Source organism: Tachyglossus aculeatus, chromosome 17, assembly GCF_015852505.1.
Source record: "Tachyglossus aculeatus isolate mTacAcu1 chromosome 17, mTacAcu1.pri, whole genome shotgun sequence".
NCBI lineage: Eukaryota > Metazoa > Chordata > Mammalia > Monotremata > Tachyglossidae > Tachyglossus > Tachyglossus aculeatus.
Window position 1 is genome coordinate 16,856,152 of NC_052082.1, and position 22,712 is coordinate 16,878,863.

At 41.3% G+C, this 22,712-nt stretch overlaps 1 protein-coding gene across 1 annotated transcript in view; it reads left to right on the forward strand.

The window, feature by feature from the left end:
* Positions 1–22,712, forward strand: part of CLYBL (citramalyl-CoA lyase) — a 192,252-nt gene that overhangs the window by 104,511 nt on the left and 65,029 nt on the right. The window contains exon 2 of the mRNA XM_038758796.1: positions 12,922–13,108. Coding sequence (XP_038614724.1) covers positions 12,922–13,108 — 187 coding nt within the window. The remainder of the gene's footprint in view (positions 1–12,921; positions 13,109–22,712) is intronic.

Below are 22,712 nucleotides of genomic sequence, written 5' to 3' on the forward strand. Positions count from 1 at the left end.
CACTATGCACCACTACCTCCCGTCATTTCATTAGGCTTTTGAATAGAGTGTGAACATTGAGCTATATAGCTATAATTCTGTTTGTTCTGATGATTTTGACACCTGTCTACATGTTTTGTTTTGTTGTCTGTCTCCCCCTTCTAGACTGTGAGCCCGTTGTTGGATAGGGACCATGTCTATATGTTGCAGACTTGTACTTCATAAGTGCTTAGTACAGTGCTCTGCACACAGTAAGCACTCAATAAATACGATTGAATGAATGAATTGAGCATCTGAAAATCCTGGACCCCGTAGAACCTCCATTCTACATATTATTTATGTTTAACTAGAAAATATTTCTGTTGGGGACCAGTAAATAGTAACATGTTCAACTTAATGACTAAAATTCAATGACTCTCCTTGTTTTTTTAATTTCTAGTTTCCATTCCCATCTCTTGGGAAAGACATCCTGGGGTATACCTTCAAAACACCCAAGAAATCAATCAATCAATAAATAAAGAAATAATAAACAATAGATTAGAGAAGTGAGTATTATTACTCTGACTTTTCACGTGGAGATGTAGGTGAAGGAAAGACAGCAATTCTAGGGTGTTTCTCTACACTAGACCTTGGAATATTCAGTATTGAGCCATGACAATCAGAAGATTCAGAGCGAGACAAGCATTAAATGGCGTCTGCTTTCTTGAGATCACAATGACCATTGTGGAAATGTAGAGGATTTTCTCGTCTATGTAAAACCCTGAAGCAGAAAAATAACTTTGCCTCATTTGGAAGCTGCTATGATTCAGGGATTTTAAAATACCCTCAAGTAATCTAAGTTATCTTGGGGAAGGGGGCAGGTAAGACATAGTAAGAACAGAAGCAATGTGGCCTACTGGAAAGAGCATGGCCCTGGATGTCAGAGGGCCTGGGTTGTAATAGCAGCTCTGCCACTTGTCTGCTGTGTGAACTTGGGCAAGACGCTTAATGTCTCTGTGCCTCAGTTTCCTCCTTTGTAAAAAGGGGATTAATAGTATAAACCCCATGTGGGACGTGGACTGGGTTTAACATGATTATTTTATATGTTCCCCTGTGCTTAGTGTAGTGCCTGGCACAGAATACATTAAAAAAAGAGAGAAACCGTCTTGAATTCAGAAATGTGATTTCAATATCAAAGCTCTTCACTCTGTTCCTGTTGTTAATGCTTTTCTGTTTAAACTTGAAAGATGCAGCATGGAGTACTGAATATTTTTTATAGTATTGAGATAATGAACTATCTAGCTTCCAAAATAAGAATCAAGAGGATAATGTAATCGTCCTAAATTAATCGTAGTCAGGGGAGGCAGTATGGTCTAGTGCAAAGATGACTGGGAACTAGGAGAATCATGTTCTTGGCTTTGCCCTTAAATAATCTAAATTAGCCTGGGGAAGGGGGCAGCTAAGACATAGTAAGTAGAGAAGCGATGTGGCCTAGTGGAAAGAGCACAGGCCTTGAAGTCAGACAACCTGGGCTCTAATTACAGATCTGCCACTTGTCTGCTCAGTGACCTTAGGTAACTCACTTAACTTTTCTGTGGCTCAGTTTCCTCTTCTGTAAGATGGGGATAAAATACCTGTTCTCCCTCTCTCCTTAGACTGAGTCCCTTGTAGCTCAGGGATGGTGTCTGATCCATCTGATCATATGATTATGATTAATATACTATATATGTATATTGATCAGACGGTGTCTGATTATATGTTGCAAATTTGTACTTCCCAAGCGCTTAGTAAGTGCTCTGCACACAGTAAGCACTCAGTAAATTTGATTAAATGAATGAATGATCTGCTTATCTTGTATCTACCCCAGTTGGTGCATGGTAAATACTCAATAAATACCATCATTATTAAATCACTTTGATGGGTCAAAAAATAAAAAAGTCTTCTAAAAGACCAACCTTTTGAAAACAAGATCAATCTATCAATCAATTGTATTTATTGAACTCTTGCTGTGTGCAGAGCACTGTACTAAGCCCTTGGGAGAATATAATATAACAGAGTTGGTAGACACATTCCCTGCCCAGAGATGAAATTTCAAGCTTATTATAAATTCTGCAGGTCAACAGTACCTTTGTGTATGCTCAGTGTCATGGTCACGGACCCTCTAAATTTCACTGCCTCGCACCCTTAGGCATTACAGTTTCGAACACTATTGGTAGGGAAATCAAGTTTGACCTATTTGCTGTGCCTGGAGCTCGTCTATAATGTTTTTTTGTCTCCCTTCCCTGATAGAAAGTGTGTAGTGATTATGCATGAGTTTCTATGCATTGGGAAGGGAGTACCATTAGCGACAGTGTGCCAACACCATGACTTGACTTCTACCGGGGAGGCAGCTTATAGATTTTACATCTCTCTAACTGAGAGTTCTGATTCCTAGACAGGTCGCCTGGAGGCTGTTCCTGGAGGCTTTGGCTGCTTAGGACACAGATTGTAATCACAGTAATTAGCACTGAATTTTCAAGTTCTGCTCTCGATCTTGACCTCATAGCATTTAGCCAGCGTGTACACAGCTGGATCAATGGCAGGAATTGAAAGCCTCGGTTTCCGGGCTGTTTGCTATAACCTGCTATGGACACCCGCTCTGGAGAAGCCGAGTGGTGCAGTAAGCAGCGAGGGGGAAGGGGAAAGGAATATGTCGGGAAATGATGCCAGTGAGAACTTTAAGCGAGAAGGAAACAGAAGGTGAATTGTAATGGAAAGTTTATGTTTCTATTTCTTTCTCTTTTTTTGGAGCCAAAAGCTTTTATCAGGTATTGGCTTGCATTGAACACCCTTTCTGAAATTTTCACATGCCCTGTTCAAGGTTTATATCGGTTCTCTGGGGAAAATCCTCCTGTGCATCTTAATCCGATAGCTGCCGGGCTAGAGTTGTACCACTCCAAGCCGGAACTTACTTTGACGAGTTCAAATGATTTGATATTTAAAGGCCTTCCTTCGAAGTGGCTTATCGTAAGTGAGGCAACCGTCAAAACGTAGTACCAAAAAAGAGGTGCAAGTTTCTAAAATGAATTGCTTGGGAAGTTCGGTTTTATAGTTGATGAGACACAGAGTCAGAATTGCACCATCAACCAGGTGTTTCTGGAGTGGCCATTTCCTCTGGATAACAGCTTCTTTAAATTTGTCGGCATGCAAGTTCCGCAGTGGACTTTTTACTAAATTGTTCCATCAATCATATTTCTTGGATGTTTATTGTGTGCAGAGCGCTGTACTAAGTGCTTGGGAAAATACAATATAACAGAGTTATATTGTACTCTTGTTCCCTTCCCACAAGGTACTTACAGGCTAGAGGAGGAGACACATTAATACAAATAAATTTATGGATATGTACATAAGTGCTGTGGAATTGGGGGAGAAGTGAATACCAAATGCCCAAAGTACACAGATTCAAGTGCATAGATAACACAGAAGGGAGAAGGAGTAGGGGAAATGAAATGAGATTCCATGATGCTGGTCCCAAGGGGGTTGGTGATACGGTGATGCTCAGATCAATAGCTGGGTATTTATTGAACAAAATAGGTATGCACAATAATGCCCAATAAGGCATTATAAGATGGTCTATAAGATGGCCTATGTTTTAGGTAGGGGTTTTTTTCGTCACCAGAATTGAAGCAATTCACCAACCCTTCATTCGCCATTGAAGGGATTGCCTTTGGTGTATATGAATAATGATTGAAAGCTAATAGTTTCCTTCAGCAATAGAAAAACACTTCTTTCCCATTTAATTGACTTGTACTTCTACAAAATATTCTCGACTTACAAAGTCAGTGCGTATACGAAGGGGCATTTATTTAAACCTAGACTTTTGTGATTTGAAATTAAGTATTCCCCTCTAATATCATGCTATTTTATGACATTTCCTATTTTTCATTTTGCAACTTGGACATTTTAATGTGTGTGTAGATGAGTAATAATTCAAACTGATGCATAATTATAAGAAAAATCATCTGTGTTGCATAATTTTAATAGAAATGGATCTTAATTTTTTCAGTGTTACAGCCTCATGGCTTTAAAAGTTCTTGTGGTATGTATATTTTTGTACATTGCAAAATGGTCATCTTATTCTTGTTGCTTCCCTCTTAAATTCAGGGGTGGTTTGATTTGCAGCTGACTCAACCGTAAAAATCGGCTAAAGTGATGCTTTGAAATATTTGTATTCAATCATACAATAAATTATTTATTTGGATAACCCTGTGCGGAAAACTTTTACAACTGTCTCCCCCATCAGAGAGTAGGTTTCCTGTGGGCAAGGAATGTGTCATCACTTGCTTGTTTTGTACATCCCAAGTGCTTAATACAGTACATTGTACCTAGTGCTACTAGTACAACTGCTACTCACCACTACCATTACTGCTTGTCCCAGATTTTCTAGGAGCATTTGTGCCCCTGCTGTTTTTATTTGGTTCTGTTTCTTTAAACATTGGGCAAGCTAGTAATAATAATATCTGTGGTATTTGTTAAGTGCTTACTATGGGCCAGGCACTTTACTAAGTGCTGGGGAAGATACAGAATAATCAGGTGGGACACAGTCCCCGTCCCACATAGGGCCTACAGTCTTAATCCCCAGATGAGGAAACTGAGGTACAGAGAAGTTAAGTGACTTGCCCAAGATCACACAGCAGACAAGTGGCAGAGCTGGGATTAGAACCCGAGTCCTTCTGACTCCCATGCCCATGCTGTGCCTCAATTACAACATCTGTAAAATGGGGATTAAGACTGTGAGCCCCCCGTGGGACAACCTGATCACCTTGTAACCTCCCCAGCGCTTAGAACAGTGCTTTGCACATAGTAAACGCTTAATAAATGCAATCATTATTATTATGCTCTATCCGTTGATGCCTGGCTCAGCCCACCATGGGGTAACTTTATCACTGCTGCATATTTTCCAAAAAAAATCTTACTTTGGAGTAAGTTTGGCCACTTGGTTATTTTGTTCAAGCGAAAGAAACCCTGTTATAGTTTAATCAACAATCAATCGTATTCATTGAGTTCTAACTGTGTGCAGGGAACTGTACTAAGCGAGTGGCAGAGTACAATAAAACGGAGTTGGATATATGTTGTTATTTCAGCTTTTAGTCACGTCTGTCAAATATTTGTGTGTTTACTAAGATGAAGGATTTAGCCAAGAATAAAATTGACAGAATTTAGCTCCCTTCATTCATTCGTATTTATTGAGCGCTTACTGTGTGCAGAGTGCCAACCATCTGTAATAGAAGACTTATGTGGGGGCAGTAGGGATGGGCAGCTTCTTTTTAACATGCATCATTATTTTCAAAAGCCACACAAGAAGCCCAAGTGACCCAGGACTTGTTGGGTAAATTGGAGATTATCTTTTTTAGTTATTAACATTAGTCTTTACAGATTGTTGTTAAATGGAAGACTATTTGAAAGTTTGGAATACATATCTAAAGTAAACGTCATATCTGGCTTTTTACTATCAATTACTATGGCATCAGACACATCATAAATTTACTCCGCATTTTCATGCAAGTTCAGATTTTTGTCTTTTGCAGTTCTTGCAGTACTTAAATACCATTTTGCACTAAAAGGGCAATCCCATTATTTGCACCCACTTTTTCTCATTTTTAAGGGTTTTCCCATTTTTCTCTTTAAAACTTAAATTGTTTCTTTTGCTCTTCTTCCTTCCTCCCACCCCAGTATGGTTGGGAGTTGTGGTGTTTTGTCACTTCAGACTTTAGCTGTTCCTCCTCTTTTCTTTTGCTTTACAATGCCACTGAGAGAGGGGTTTTTTTTTGCATATTCCTCCCCTTTCTCTGTGAGATATTGTTGCTGACCAAATTTAAAACACTACAGTATTTAGGATCCCTGTGGTGCCATTTTAAGTATTTGAACCTGCAAAGTGCCCCAAGCAATAACTACCTGAATTGCTTTTAATTACACAATATAGCTGCATCATTTTACTTCAGATTCTTTTTGATTGATGCTGTAAGGCAATTGTAACCATGGATGATGGGATTAAGTGCCTCTTGAAGTGACTTTAGCTTCTTGTGGGAACAAAGGGAAAGAAGAGAACACTTATTCTCTCTTTGAGTGAGCAGCCTTTTTTCACTTGCTATATAAAGAAATACAATTAACAAACATTATCCCCAGAGGTAAATTGAAATGTACATGCAGACAAGAACTGCTCTTGACTGCAATTAGACATATATGATCTGAGGTATTTTGGCCATTCATTAGAGCTAATTGTTAGAGAAACAAGACTACAGAACAAACGATTAAAATGTTAGTACCATAACTGGGATTATTAGCATGTGTGATAAAATGCTTGCTCTGCAGCTGTAACCAATAAAACTCTTTGGAAAGTAGCTTTGATTAGACAAACACTTAGTTTGACTCAGTTGTGAGCTATTAGTGTTTGCACAAGGCCTGCGGGTGTTTATTAAAACAACTTATATCTTAATTAGTGGTGATGATTATGCAAATGTTGACATTCTGTAATTTAATATCCTTATCATTTTGTGGGCCTTTGGGTTGATTTTTCCTGTCAGCTCACGCTTCTGGGTGAATGTTTGGTTACTGTTTCTCTACTTTGGCTTCCTTAGAAGGTTGAAGAGTGTGGAGCAAGTATCAGAATCAATCAATCGTATTTCTTGAGCGCTTACTGTGTGCAGAGCACTGTACTAACTACCTGGGACAATGCATTATAACTGAGCTGGTAGACATGTTCCCTGCCCACAAGGAGCTTACAGTCTAGAGGGCTGTAAGTTCATTATTTCATTTTTTTGACCTCTGGTTTTCGATCACCTTTCTCGTCTTGACCAGTAGGGAGAGAAAATTGTGTTAAGATCACGAGTCTTGCCCATTATCTTTTCCTAGCAATGATACTAAATAAACTCTCCTTTGAGAGTTCTGGCTCAGAAAGACTTGGGTTGGACCAGAGTCAGTTCTGCACTTGGCCCCAGTGGTTCAAAGGATATTAGCCTACCACCTACCAATGCTTCTGCATCTCCTAAAATATGTGTGAGTAATAATGAACTACGAAAAGGAAGGGAAAGCTGGGTATCCTTGAGAGAGAGTCGAGGTGAGGTTTCATACTCAGAATTCCCTTAATTTACAGTAAAATCATGTAATAATGATATTTTTGGTATTTGTTAAGAGCTTACTATGTGCCAGACACTATACTAAGCACTGGGGAGGATACAAGCAAATTGAGTTGGGCACAGTCCCTTGTCCCACATGAAGCTCACTGCCTCAATCCCCATTTTACAGATGAGGTAACTGAGGCACAGAGAAGTGAGGTGACTTGCCCAAAGCCACGCAGCAGACAAGTGGCAAAGCAGGATTAGAACTCAATACTTTCTGACTCCCAGGGCCGTGCTCTATCCGTTATGTCATGCTGCTTCTATAATAATTGTGGTATTTAAGCGCTTATTATGCACCAGGCGTTGTACTAAGCGCTGGGGTGAATACAAGCAAATCGGCTTGGACACAACCCCCGTCCCATGTGGGACTCACAGTCTCAATCCCCATTTTATAGGTGAGGAAACTGAGGCACAGAAAAGTGAAGTGACTTGCCAAGGCCACAAAGCAGACAAGTGGTGGAGCCGTGACTAGAACCCATGACCCATGCCCCGTGCTGTATCCACTATACTATGTATCGTTTGGGATGTGACATGTTGCTTCAACAGAATGTTAAGTAATATTTGCCAAGGAGATGCAAGCAAGAGGAGAAGGAGGATGAGGGATAAAAATAGAGAAGAAACAGTTCTCACTTCTGCACTTTGTGTATCATTAATTCAGTTTAGTATCTATTTAGTGAAGAAAGCAAACCTTGGGCTGCTTTACATTAGATAATAAATTTACCAAACTCCTCTAATTGAAACAAAATAATCCCTTAAATCAAAAATAGCCTGCTGTTTGGATTAAATACGTTTTATTGAGAACTAGTGCCTACAGTGTACTAAAACACACTTAAAAAAAACTATTCTTTTAGGAAAATATCACCCTGATTACATCCATATGTTTCACTTTAATTTTCATCACTTAGCTCTGAATAATTAAGAAAGGGGAAAAAACAATCTTAGTCTTATTGTAGGTCCCACACAATCAAAGCCACATATGCACACACGTGGTTCGTGATCACAGCTTGCGTTCACAGCTTTCGTGTGTGTGGTGAGGACCTGGCAATTAAACTCAGACTGTGTTTTTTTAAAAAAATTATTCAGCGCTAAAGAGATCAATATTAAAACAAAAAGTGAGTTGGAATAATGAAGAGGACAGTTGTTAACCAATTAGCAGAATTTCAAACTATGTAACATTTTGGCCTAAACTGCTTGACTTTGTCACTTTACAGGAATTTGTAAGTGAATCCGGGAAAGAAGGGTGTTACATTAACACACATCACTGTTACCCCTTTCTGCCTCTTTCAAAGCAACAGCATGTTGTCAGCCTAGGAGAAATACTTTATAAAAGTTGCAAGACCACTTTCTAGATGGAATAGTATTCACCCATTATTTCTTTAAATGTTTTATTTTTTATGGCCATACCCTTCCATACCATAGCTGATATTTTTTAAACCTCAATTGATACAATTTGCACCTTTAGAATCAACATAATTTAGAGAATTCAGGTCCCATCTCTCAGAATTGGGCTATCTTCTTACAGACTTTTGGAAAACTGGAAGAGGTTGATTATCCTAACTCAGAATTGCTCAGCCTATGCTCCAATTATGAACAGTTTGATCCGCAATTAGCCCGAGGCAGAACTCTGCATTCGGAGAGAAGCAGTTTGGCCCAGTGGAAAGAGCATGAGCCTCAAAGTCAGTAGACCTGGGTTCTACTCCTGGCTCCACCATGTACCTTCTGTGTGCCTTGAGAAAGTCACTTCACTTCTCTGTACCTCAGTTACCTCATCTGTAAAATGGGGATTAAGACTGTGAGCCTTATGCAGGACGGGGACTCTATCCAACCAGATTTGCTTGTATCCACCCCAGCGCTTAGTATATTGCCTGGCACATAGTAAGTATTTAACAAATGCCATTATTATTATTATTATTATCTACCCTAGAAGTTAGTACAGACCCTGGAGCATAGTAAATACTTACCAAATACCATTAAAAAAACCCACAAAGGCTAATGGGATCACTAAATGAACAGCTCCCCAGCTGTTTCTAATGTTCTACATTTTAAGATGTTCAGTTGTCTGTTCTTTGAATCACCACCACTCACGCTAATTTAAAGTCAGGTGTTACCATCCTGCTGATGACCTATGGAAATGAGAGTTTGCTGTCTGCGATACCAATTGATCGCCCTTGATTTCTAAATCTGACTTGACGCCTTAGTCAACATTTTCCTCCTGATGTCATTGTTACCTCTTACATGCTGAGAGTAGGTATCCACTAATGTAAACAATGCCTGAAGAGGCAAAAGATAGTCAGTTTATCTTGTCATTTTTAAGTTAATTATGGGTTTGCCCAAAGCCTTATGTAGTGGCTTGACAGGTGATACATCTCCATGTCCTCTCCTCTGGGATTCCGTTTTAATTCCCATCTAACAAATCTCTGTAAGTAAATGGTGTGCAATGGCAGTCATCTCGTGTGCTTTAAACACCTTCTCAGCAACAGTTCAGTTCGCTACAGTACACCTCCTTTGTTTTCATTCATTCATTCAATCGTATTTATTGAGCGCTTACTGTGTGCAGAACACTGTACTAAGCGCTTGGGAAGTACAAGTCGACAACATATAGAGACGGTCCCTACCCAACAACGGGCTCACAGTCTAGAAGGGGGAGACAGACAACAAAACAAAACATGTAGACAGGTGTCAAAATCGTCAGAATAAATGGAAGTATAGCTATATGCACATCATTAACAAAATAAATAGAATAGTAAATATGTACAAGTAAAATAAATAGAGTAATAAATCTGTACAAATGTATACCAGTGCTGTGGGGAGGGGAAGGTGGTAGAGCGTGGGGGGATGGGGAGGAGGAGAGGAAAAAGGGGGCTCAGTCTGGGAAGGCCTCCTGAAGGAGGTGAGCTCTCAGTAGGGCTTTGAAGGGAGGAAGAGAGCTAGCTTGGCGGATGGGCAGAGGGAGGGCATTCCAGGCCAGGGGGAGGACGTGGGCCGGGGGTCGATGGCGGGACAGGCAAGAACGAGGCACAATGAGGAGGTTAGCGGAGGCAGAGGAGCGGAGGGTGTGGGCTGGGCTGGAGAAGGGGAGAAGGGAGGTGAGGTAGGAGGGGGTGAGGTAATGGAGAGCCTTGAAGCCGAGAGTGAGGCATTTTTGCTTGATTCGTAGGTTGACAGGCAACCACTGGAGATTTTTGAGGAGGGGAGTGACATGCCCAGAGTGTTTCTGTACAAAGATAATCCGGGCAGCAGAATGAAGAATAGACTGAAGTGGGGAGAGTCAGGAAGATGGGAGACCAGAGAGGAGGCTGAATGCAGTAATCCAGTTGGGATAGGATGAGAGATTGAACCAGCAAGGTAGAGGTTTGGATGGAGAGGAAAGGGCAGATCTTGGAGATGTTGTGGAGGTGAGACTGGCAGGTTTTGGTGACAGATTGGATGTGGGGGGTGATCTTCCATGTGCTTTAGAAAAGCCATCCAAGGAACAGAATAGAAGCAAGTAACATTGTCAACTCCTGTTTGTTTAGTGAAGATCGAAATCTATTCTCCCTCCTACTTAGACTGTGAACCCCATGTGGGACAGGGGACTGTGTCTGACCTGATTAGCTTGTATTTACTCTAGTGCTTAGAACAGTGCTTGACACATAGGAGGTGCTTAACAAATACCATAAAAAAGTGGTATGGGTTCCCATATTGACCTCCACATCTCACCAGAAAAACTTCTCTTTCCACCTACTCCCCAATTCCACTCCTCTCCACCTCCTCATCCTTCTTTTCTCCAGTTCTTCCTTCTCTCTCCTCTCTCTTTCATATGCAGTCCCAGAAATCAGAACTAAGCAAAGCACAGTCACCCCAGATTACCATATATACTCACATAATCGCTGCAAATTTTTGCACAATTTTTGAAACCCTAAAACAGCACAGGCACAAATATACAGGGAATTGTCTAATAATATAGGGAGCTAAAGAAAAAAGAGAAGAAAGAATGAAGAGGGAAGGAAGGAAGGAAAAGAAAGGAAAGAAGGCATTTGAGACTACACTTCTTACTTCTTTGCACTCTCCCAAGTGCTGCATACAATCGGGACTCAATGAACCATAGTAACTCCCATCTCCCTTCTCCTTTTCTGCCCCCAGAGTTCACTCACGTCTTTCTACCTTCCTTCCTTCCTCCTTCTCTTCCTACCAGAGAGTTTGTATGTTTTGTGAGCCTGTATCCACTGATGTTCTGATCCTACTTCTCTTCTTACCCTTGTGCACTACAATCATAGTTTTTGAGAATAATGGTTTATTTCTTCCTAAATGATCAGAAAGGCAACTAATCTGCCAACTATGTTGAATTGTACTGTCCCAAGCACTTAGCACAGTGCTCTTTGCAAAGTAAGCACTCAAAAACTACCACTGATGAGGGGGAGGAGGAAGAAAATATGTGTGTGAATGTGGCATGTTGTCTTTCCCATTTCAAACCAAAATAGGGAGCTTTGCAGAAGAAAGAGAATCATTTCCTTTCCCAAGGTACTGCCTAAAACCCATTTAATCATTCCTCCCAAAACTATTTCTATAAGTGCCTCTGCACTTCTAAATTCATAATGCCCATTTTTGCTTTGTGAAAAAATTTGGCCCCATTTCAACATCAGAACTGCTCCCTTTCAGACAGCAGTAGTGTGTCCTTTCTTTTCCTAAGGCTGAACTCATCTCATATGACTCTAGAGGCAGTGTGCTTTTGTTGGCCTTTTTTGTCCACCTCATTAAGTTGAAATACATGGGGGAATATTTGTTAAATCTTCCTTTTAATTTTGAAGTGAAATGGTCATGGGGAAGAGAATTCATATCTTGATAAGATGCTTTTCCATGTGTATCCTCCAGAGTCTGGGAGAGTCTCCGATCGTCATCTTAGCAGTTTGCATAGGCCCTGCTGCCCAAACTTTGTTTATGGTATTTGGTAAATGCTTACTAGGTGCCAGGTACTGTACTAAGTGCTGGGGTAGTTACAAGCTAACAGGTCAAATATAGTCCATGTCCCATGCGAGGCTCCCCATTTTTACAGATGAGGGAACTGAGGCCCAGAGAAGTGAATTGACTTGCCCAAGTTCACTTGGCAGATGTGGTGGAGCAGAGATTAGAATCCAGGTTCTCTGACCCCCAGACCCGTGCTCTTTCCATTAGGCTACCCTGCTTCTCTAAGAATATCTGGTCACAACCCCGTTGAAGATGCTCTGAGGTGGTGAGGAATTACAAAAGTTCAGTTGGTCCCCAAAGTCATCCAAGCAGTGCTGGCTGCAGTGTGATGAAGATCCAGTTCAGAACTAAGATAATAATAATAATAATAATAATGGTATTTGTTAAGCACTTACTATGTGCTTCTAAGCACTGTTCTTAGCACTGGGGTAGATACAAGGTAATCGGGTTGTCCCACGTGGCGCTCACACTCTTAATCCCCATTTTATAAATGAGGTAATTGAGGCCTACAGAAGTGAAATGACTTGCCCAGGGTCACACAGCAGAAAAGTGGCAGAGCTGGAATTAGAACCCATGACCTCGGACTCCCAAGCCCGTGCTCTTTCCACTGAGCCACACTGCTTCTCTACTCAGACAGCAGCATTCCAAAGGGTGGCCAACTGGCTTTCTTCGTTTTATTGTTTTTATTCTCAGATTTCCTTTGCCATTAGACTCTGCCCCATAAAAACAGGATGATCTCTCTTAACAAGCTGGCATTCTCTCTCTTATTTATAGAAAGGTTTTCTTATTTGGTTTGGGTTTTTTTGCCACAGAGTAAAGCTTTTGTTCTCAACGAGCCTATCCCCACTCATGTCTTTTACAGGAAAGTCTCTTTGGCAGCTGAAGTTTGCAGGACTGGAATTTGTTCCAAGGCTCCCCACAAGTATATTCCCAGGAGAGCTGTTCTCTACATACCCGGAAATGATGAAAAGAAAATAAAGAAAATTCCATCGCTGAATGTAGATTGTGCAGTACTGGACTGTGAGGATGGTGTGGCGGTGAACAAAAAGGTAAAACCTGCACGTCTTCTCTGGAGAAGGGAGGAATGGTGACCTCTAAGGACCTTCCAATTAGTTGTCCTGGAAGGAACAGTATGTATATGGGGGCACGGAGGGATGAGAGGGAAAGGGAGGAGAGCCTTACTATTCATTGCTGACTTCTAAGGTTGTTTTCCCCATCCAGATGAGATAAGGGTCTGTGTCATTTTGGATAGCGGGATGATTTCTCTGAGCTTGCTTGTTTGTTTGTGTAGTTGCTGGTGTGTACTTGTTTATATTCAGATACATTCCCCCATGATGTAAGTTGTGTTTTAGAAGCAAGTTGGGTCCTTCGGGAACCATACAGGAACTCTTTCAAGTCTAAAAGTTTCTGTTGAGAAAATTACCACTCTAGGATCCAGAATTCTGATTCGACAATTTTCATAGTCTCCTATGCCATCTCCACATTTCATAGGAAAACATGGGGGCAATCACAAAGATAGAAAACATTCAACTTCTGCAAAGATGTTTCTGCTGTTGGATATTAAGAAATAGGAGATTATTTTGTATCCCAGTTGTCTGGCTTAGACCCCATGGGGTTTCCATTGTGCAGAAGACACCAAATTTTCTCCATTTCACTTCTGGTACAATGCATTTTTTAAAGTTATGAATCATCATTAATTGATTTCATCTTATCTGCCACAAAACTGGAGATCATTGCTGTTTCAGCAGACCTTGTTTAATTTTTAAGCTCCAGTTGTGGGGAGTCCCTCTGCTTGGGCTCATGTCTCTCTCTGTTTTGACAAGATTGACTTCTCTACTAGTATTTTAATTTTTTTAGAAAAATGCTCCTCTTTCTTCCCCATGGTTTACTTCAACCTCACTCCACTATAGGCTTGTAGTCTATAATGCTGATAATGTTTTAAACATGTCTTTTTCTTCTCATTTTGGATTTAGAAAGGAAAATGAATCCAGCCTTCTGGTTATTTTCTAACTTGCAGGCACATCACCAATTTTGCTAATTCCTCCCTAGATTTAGGGATGAGGGAACTAAAGAAGGTGAAAGTGTGATGAGGTAATAGCAGTAACATTTTTTGAGTGGCCACTTGATGGAGTGCACTGTTCTAGGTGCTTGGGAAGTGCGGAATGAAAAAGTGACTCGTTCCTTGCCTACAAGGAACTTGCATTAGGTGGGAGACACTATAAACACATTTACAGGAGCAGTTAAAATAAATAATTTCTTGTACAGTTGAATAGACCTCTGACTCCAAAGCCCATGCTCTTTTCACTAAGCCATGCTGCGTCTCTGAGCCACGCTGCATGCAGTAAGAGCTCAATAAATATGACCGACTGAATGAAAAAAGTGCTACAGATGGGTGTGAATAAATCTCAAAAGTGCTGGAGTTGATGGTTGGGTTTAAATGGAAGAGGATACTGGGAAATTAATCAGGGAAGGCTTGCTGGAGGAGGTGGCATTTTAAGAGGGCTTAAAATGTGGGAAAAGTTGTAGTGTGTCTGATTTGGAAAGGAAGTTCCAAGCAGAAAAATGAAGTATAGAAGTTAGGAGCTAAAAAGTGAGGAATGTACTTCTGACTTTGGGGTATAAACTAACCAGTTGACAGCAGTTTACTACCCTACACTGATACACCAAGCAGAGGAACCCCAGGCCAGCTGTTGAATTGGGGAGCAACAGAAATGGCAGCAGCTCTGCATCCCACAGGTCTCTAAGGACTTAAATTAAATTCTGCAATTCTCTTTTTGATTGAGAGTAATCTGTGTATTATAAAGCCAATTTGGTCAGGATTAACTAGTGGGTATGGCTGAGGAAAACCACCTAAGAATCTTAGCCACTGCCTTCTTTATTGCCACCATTTTCTTCTGAGACACAACGCTTGAATGAAGATTCAGCTTTTCAGTGGATTAAAAATTTTGAACCTCATCCAGAGTTGGTTGTGGGGTGGGGAGAAGCAGGTCGAGATGCTAGGTTTTGCTTATCACTTGTAAAAGGATCATCATTCTTCTCATTCCAGCATGCAGACCTCACTTCAAACTGAGGTTGGACACTGTGAGGTGTTAATCAATCAACCAGTCGTATTTGTTGAGCACTTACTGTATGCAGAGCACTGTAATAAGCACTCGTGAGAGTACAATATAACAGATTTTGGCAGATACGTTCCCTGCCCACAAGGAGCTCACAGTCTAGATGGGGAGACAGATATTCAAATAAATTCCGGATATGTCATAAGAGCTGTGGCACTGAGGGTGGGCTGACTAAAGAGGCCAAATCAAAGAGTAAAGGAGAGGGAATAGGGGAAATGAGGGTTTAATCAGGGAAGGCCTCGTGGAGGCTTTGAAGGTGAGGAGAATGATTGTTTGTTGGATACGAAGGAGGAAATTCCAGGCCAGAAGCAGGACTTGGACTCCTTTCCCCGTCCTCTTCCACGATGAGCCAGAAGGAAAGTTGAGCCAGTTTGTTGCTGATTTGTATTTCCCAAGTGCTTAGTACAGTGCTCTGCACATAGTAAGCGCTCAATAAGTACGATTGAATGAATGAATGAATGAATGAATGATCCTGCTGAGGCTGCTGGAAAATGTGACCTCCATTCAGGGTGGCAGGAGGAATCAAGGGTCAGCAAGATTTTCATCCACTGTATACTTATTTATTCACTTCCTATTCATATTGGATATTTCCTTTTGCTGTTCTGCCACATGAAACAGACACTGATGGGAGGCTCACTTGAATTTGGACCCTTGCCCTGCCACTTGAAGTCCTTCTTTGGATTGAAGCAGGAATTGTCAGGCCCATGGGAAGCCATGTGGCCTCATGGGAAGAGCACAGGACTAGGAGTCCGGACTGGGAATCTTGGCTCTGCTACTTGCCTGCTGTGTGACCTTGGGCAAGTCACTTAACTCCTCTGTACCTCAGTTTCCTCATCTGTTAAATGGGGATAAAACACCCACACTCCCTCCCTCTTAGATGGTGAGCCCTATGTGAGATGGGGCTAGTGTCCGATCCCATTATCTTGTATTTTATCCAGCTTTAAGCACAATGCTTGGCACATAGTGAGCACTAAACAGATAATGCAATTATGATTATTGGGAGCCTAGCACAAGACAGATAAGAACAGCTAAAATGAAGAGCAAAAATGACAGCTGGCTACCAATCTATAGCCACCATCCCTGCCACTCCACCTCTGGGGACTTCCCTCCATGGTACGTGCAGAGAAACCCTGGTGAAGACTACAAAGAGTGGTCCGATCAATCAGTCAATCCATGGTATTAATTGGGCACTGTGTGTAGAGCACTGTACTAAGCGCTTGGAAGAGTACAACATAATAGAGATGGTAGGTGTGTTCCCTGCCTACAGGAGCGTACGGCCTTCAGGGGAAATTATAGTTGCAGCTGGGGCCAGGAAAATGGCATCAGGTGGGAATCTTGTTGGCTGCCATTTCTCTGCTCATACTGGATTATGTCTGCACTGAGTAGAGAGCAGTGTTTCTGTGAATGTTTGAGAGAGACAGAGTGCGTGTGTATGTGTGTAATCGTGACTCTAGACTGTAAGCTCATTGTGGACAGGGAACATATCTACCAACTCCGTGGTACTCTACCAGGCGCTTAGTACAGTGCTCTGCACACAGCAGGTATCCATTAAGTATCATGGATATATTTGTATGTGTATGTGGGTGTGTACTCATTAAATGCCATTAATTGATTTGTGTCTGTGTCTCTGTGTGTCTGTGCCTGCACATTTGCCAAGAGGGAGCTGGAATGTCAAGTGTTTGTTTAGCCATTTGTGTTGTTTGCCCATGCTGCACACAGTTAGCACTTAATAAAAACCATGGATCATGATGTAATGGGTGGCTTTATCTCTTCACCACCTGTAGGCACACCATTTATGCTACCCCTAAGGGTTTTTTTTATTTTTACAACTTTAAATAACTCTAAAACTGTTATTCTTCATAAAAAGTGTTCACTCTCTGTAGTGCAAACACCCTGGCAGCAGCAGCCCTACCCTGACCCTAACAGTGATCTAAGAGCGAAGCAGGTCCCTCGGTTGGTGATCCAGTAGACCAGCTCCCTGGGAATGTTCTCCTTCTCCGGCTGTCCACAAACTCCCTTCCCTCACCTTTCTGCCTCTCCCTTTCACCCCCAACCTTGGAACAGTTCTGGACCATTCTGCAGATTTGTTGACGGGATTGGCATCCTGCTAGCCAAAGATTTTTTTGCAGTCATTATTACCATCTGCTCCTAGAGTTTTTCCAGCTTTTCTACTGGAAAAATTCCCATAGAATTTCACAGGATACGAATGCAGCCCATTATTTTGGTGTTCAGTGGCCAGAACTTAACTATGTTTCCCTGTGATTGATTATACATTTGCATTATGTTTTCCATATTAAAAAAGTTATATTGTGTAATAGAGGCTATTCGTGAGCTAGTCCACTTCCTAGCAGCTGTTATTTAACTTTCTGAAGTTCAAACGAGAGGAAATCAATCGGGATCAGACGTTCAGCCCAGGCCACACACATTATGAGGGGAGACACTTCAGGGTGGGCACGGGGGGGATTTCACAAGAAGTTAGCTTCATAAAGAATGTTGCATGTAGTTCCTGGAGGCTGGTGATGGTCTTATTCCCACCTTCCTACCTTGTGATCAAATAATAATAATAATAATAATAATGGTATTTGTTAAGCATTTACTATGTGCCAAGCACTGTTCTAAGTGCTGGGGTAGATACAAGGTAATCAGGTTGTCCCTCGTGGGGCTCACAGTCCTAATCCCCATTTTGAGGGGATTAAATAAGGCACTGAGAAGTTAAGTGGCTTTCCCAAGGTCACACAGCCGACAAATGGCAGAGCCGGGATTAGAACCCACATCCTCTGACTCCCAGGCCCAAATGCGTTGTTCTTTCCTTGCTCCTCCCTAGACTGTAAGCTCCTTGTGAGCAGTGAATGTGTCTACCATCTCTTTTATGTCATACTCTCCCAAGCGCTTAGTACAGTGCTTTGCACACAGTAAGCGCTCAATAAATAGGATTGATGGATTGATGGGTTGGGAAGTCAGCAAGGCGGCCTTAAGATGATATTCTAAGTGAAGCAAGAACAGAACTTGTACCAGAGTGGAAGCTGTTTGAGTGGAGAGGAAAGGGTGAATCTGGGATATATTGGGCTGGAAAACCCGGCAAGATTTGGCAGTAGATCGAATGTGAGATTTGAGTGGAGGGTCGAGGATGACACCGAGGTTTCGGCTTTTGTGATGGAGAGGAAGGCAGCATTAATGACTGAAGTGAAAAAGTTATGGGAGGAGTTAGTTTAGATGGAAAGATGAAGTGGATACAGCATGGGGCTGGGAGTCAGAAGGACCTGGGCTCTAATCCCAACTCTGCCATAAGTCTTTTGTGTGACCTTGGGCAAGTCACTTCACTTCTCTGGGCCTCAAGTTACCTCATCTGTAAAATGGGGATTAAGACTTTAAGGCCATGTGGGACAGGGACTATGTCCAACCTGATTAACTTGTGTCTACTCCGGTGCTTAAAACAGTGCTTGGCACATAGAAAGCGCTTAACAAGTACAATTTTAAAAAGTGCTTAACAAGTACCATAATCATCATTGTACATTGAGCTCAAGGTGCTGGCAGGACATCCAAGCGGAGTTGTAGCTGAAGCAAGAGGAGATGCAGGATTTCAGATCAGATGAAAGGTCAGGGTTAGAGAGATAGACTTAGGCATCACCCGCAGAGAGGTAGCAGAGGGCTATATGAGTAGATGAGGTCTACGAGAGAGGGAGTGTAAAGCAAGAATCCACCAATCAATCATATTTATTGAGCACTTACTGTGTGCAGAGCACTGTACAGAGTGCTTATGAAGAGAAGAGGACCCAATACAGAGCTTTGGGAGACACCCATAGTAAGATATATCTACCTTTTTTATATCTTATCTATTATATAGTATATATAGGTCTTTTGTGTGTGTGTGTGTGTGTGTGTGTGTGTGTGTGTGTGTGTGTGAGAGTGTTTGTGTATACACATATCTGTAATTTATTTTTTTATAATAATGTCTGTCTCCCTTTCTGGACACAAAGCTTCTTGTGGGCAGCAATCGTGTCTACCAGTCTTTTTTATTTTGTACTCTCCCAAGTGCTTAGTGCAGTGCTCTACATACAGTAAGTGCCCAGTAAATACCATTGATTGATTGTTTGATTGAGGTTGAGATACATAGGAGCAGCCACCAAACAAAACTAAGAAGGAATGGTTAGAGAAGTATGAGGAGAATCAGGATAGAACTGTGTCAACAAAATGGAGTCCTGTGAGCATTTTCAAGAAGGAGGGAGTGAGTGACCCATGGTGTCCAGTACGGCATAGAGATGGAGGAGGATCAGGACGGAGGGCAGCCCCTTGGTCTGAGCAAGGTCATTGATGACCTTGGGAGAGACCAATCTCAGGGGCCTGATGCAGTAGTCAAGGCCAGTACATGGCAAGCGCTTGGATTACTGTGGTGGCCATTTGGATGGAGAGCAATGGACAGGTTCGGGAACCTAAGCGATTTGGCAACAGTCTGACTGTGGTGGTAAAAAGAGGAAGGAGTCAAGGATTAGCACATCTAATCAAGCAGGGGTGCTTTACGGTGTGCAAAGCAGTGTACTAAGCACTTGGGAGAATGCAAATTAACAGAATTGGGGAGACACTCCCTACCAACATGGAGCTTACAGACTAAGTCCTAGAGATAAGGGATCATCCAGATGGAGCCACTGACTATAAACCCAATTCTCAATTTCTAACCCAAACCTGACAAGCCCAAGCCGGAGCTAGTGAGTCTAAGGCAGCCAAGGATCCTGTCTCATTTACCTACTTAACTGTAGAGTTAGTCTGAAATGCCTCCGGAAATGGAGGATGCTTTCTAATAGATAGGTACACACATGCTCTCCGTCTCTCTCTCGCAAACACACACGTTTGGCTAAATTTAACATTCTGTGGTGCTGCCACTTTTGTTGAAACAAATTAGTGGAGTAGCGAGGTGTGTTCCGCCCCTAGGGAGAAAGTTAACCAATGCTCAAAGAATGATTAAATGTATATACAGGAGCCTGGGGAGCTGACTCCTCTTCAATAGGTGTGTGAAATTGGGATGGGAAGGCTCCTCTCCCCAGTGTCTTGCCTTTATTAAAAGACTTAGTCGCTTGGGATATTTCTTCAATAGGAATTAGGGTGTCTCTGAGTCTTTTTGGTGCAGTTGGGAAGCTGAACTGTCGTTGGGTTCTCTGCAAGGTCTTTTTGATCCTGAAAGGTTCTGATACATATCTTTTTTTTAAAAGTAGCAAAGTGTTTTCACTCCTTTATTAATCCTCCATGGCCTCAGACAACCTTTCCCTTCAGATAGGTAATGGTGAAAAATAGAAGGTTTTTTTGTTCACATTGTTTTATTCTTCAAACCAGCCGACTTCTACATGCAAGGATTCAAATATTTCTATTAAGGTCATAATAGTCAGCAATTTTCCATTTAATGAGCTCAACAAAGTCTCTTTACTTAAAAGACACGGGCTTTAAATTGCCATTTTCTTTTCTGGCCATGCCTAAGTATCCAATTAAGTGTGTCTTAAGTGTGATATGATACAGTATAAACCACTACTGTCAGAACAGAGCCTAGGAACTAAAATAGATCATTAAGGCTCCGCTTAAAGTAAAATAAAACAAAAAAGCAGATTTACAGGAAAAAGACCTAGTTAAAAATGAACACAGCCATGCAAACTGTAGCACTTTCCATACAAGTCCCTGAAGATTTAGCTCGGGGAGATAGTCTTGTTTTACTTACCTCCTCCAAATATAAATGCTAATTAAAGTGTTTCCTTAGTATTACAGATCACCCCCAAGTGACATAAATAGCTTTCAGCATGCTTTGGCTTAGCCCTATAACTCTAAAACAAAATTCAGAGAAAACACAAGCAATGTAACTGAAGAAAAAAAATAACTGAATCAGCCAGTATTACGTTTCCTTAAAACAAAACTCATTTTCTTTTTATCAGGTGGCAGTGATAAAATGAGAAATAGCATCGTGTGAGTCATCTTTTAGCTTGTCAAAAAATAATTTGGAAGTAATTGCACATGCTGGGTAATTAAGTAGAACCAAGAACCTCCATGTTGGCCGAGATGAGCTATCGCCCCCACAAAATTGGAACTACAGGGCCTCAGCCTCTGGCTTCCCCTCCACAGCCTCAGGCGAGGCGGATAGTGATAGTTAGCTTCCCTCAGGGCTGCCATATCTTTGGCCCAGCCATAGCCAGGCCAGACCAGGATACATGTACTGGATCCAACCTGATTAGCTTAGATACATATATATATATATATATATATATATATATATATATATATATACATATATATACACGAGCATTTAGTACAGTGTTTGGCACAAAGTCAGCGCTTAACAAATACTACAAAACAAAATAAAGTTGAAGAGTGTTTGAGTCCCTATGATTCCCCCCAATAGGCGGCAAGAGACCATCTTGTTAAGTTCTGAGGCTGTGACTGATCACCTGGACTGAACATGGCCCGTCTGCTCCATTTTGCCATATCTTTTTTTCCAGTGTTGGAGAGTGGGAACTTGTAACCAAACCTAGTTTCCTTGGGTTAACTTCCTTTTTTTTTTCAGTCTTTTTTTTCCCCCTCTTTTTCTGAGGTAATCTTCTGGGGGATTTATAACCAAACCTAGTTTCCTTGGGTTAACTTCCCTTTTTTTTTCAATCTTTTTTTTCCCCCTCTTTTTCTGAGGTAATCTTCTGGGGCAGGTGGTCTGCAGTGATTGGCACATAGTAACTACTTAACTACCACAGTTGTTATTACTAGTAGTACTACATTGTTATCATCTTACCATATTAAAGGAGTCTCCAAGCACTTAGTACAGTGCTCTGCATACAGTAAGAGCTCAATAAATATGATTGAATGAAAGAATGATTATCCTCTCCCCATAGCGCTTAACGCTACATATTTTTATACTCGGTTTATTTCCCTACCTGGAATTTATTGTAGTATTTATCTCCCCTGTTAGACGGTAGGTACCTTGATTGTAGCACATGCCTACTAGTACTCTTATACTCCCCATATGCTTAGTACAGTGCTCTGCACAGAGTAAGCACTCTGACCTCACATTTCCTATTGGCCCTACTAATTGGGCAGTAAGGCAAATAGTGGCATTTAGTAAATGGATGGTGACTCAACCTAGCCCCTAGATGGTAGAAAAACTCCTGGGCTAGGAAAACCCGGTTATATTGTCATTACACATAACTACTTCACCAGAGAGCTAACAGATTGAGAGTAGAATTTTCACAATATATGAAATGGTGGGTCTCTTCTTTCCAAACTCCTAAAATCTATGATAAAGTTCAAGATTGGTGATTGCTTAGGTTAAAATGTCCTGAAGAGTGATTTAAATGCATCCTCTGATTGTATTTTATACAGCCTGAGAAACATTTCTGAAAATGATAACAATAATAATAATAATAAGGCTTATTGTACTTAAAAGGAGTAAAATACTTTCAGGTGTAAAAGATATCAGCTGAAAGTAGGTATGTTTTGTTCATTACTTTATTACATTTTATTATGCATCTGCCAGCCAGGGGGTCCTACCTATTAAGTATCTCCCTGGACTGTC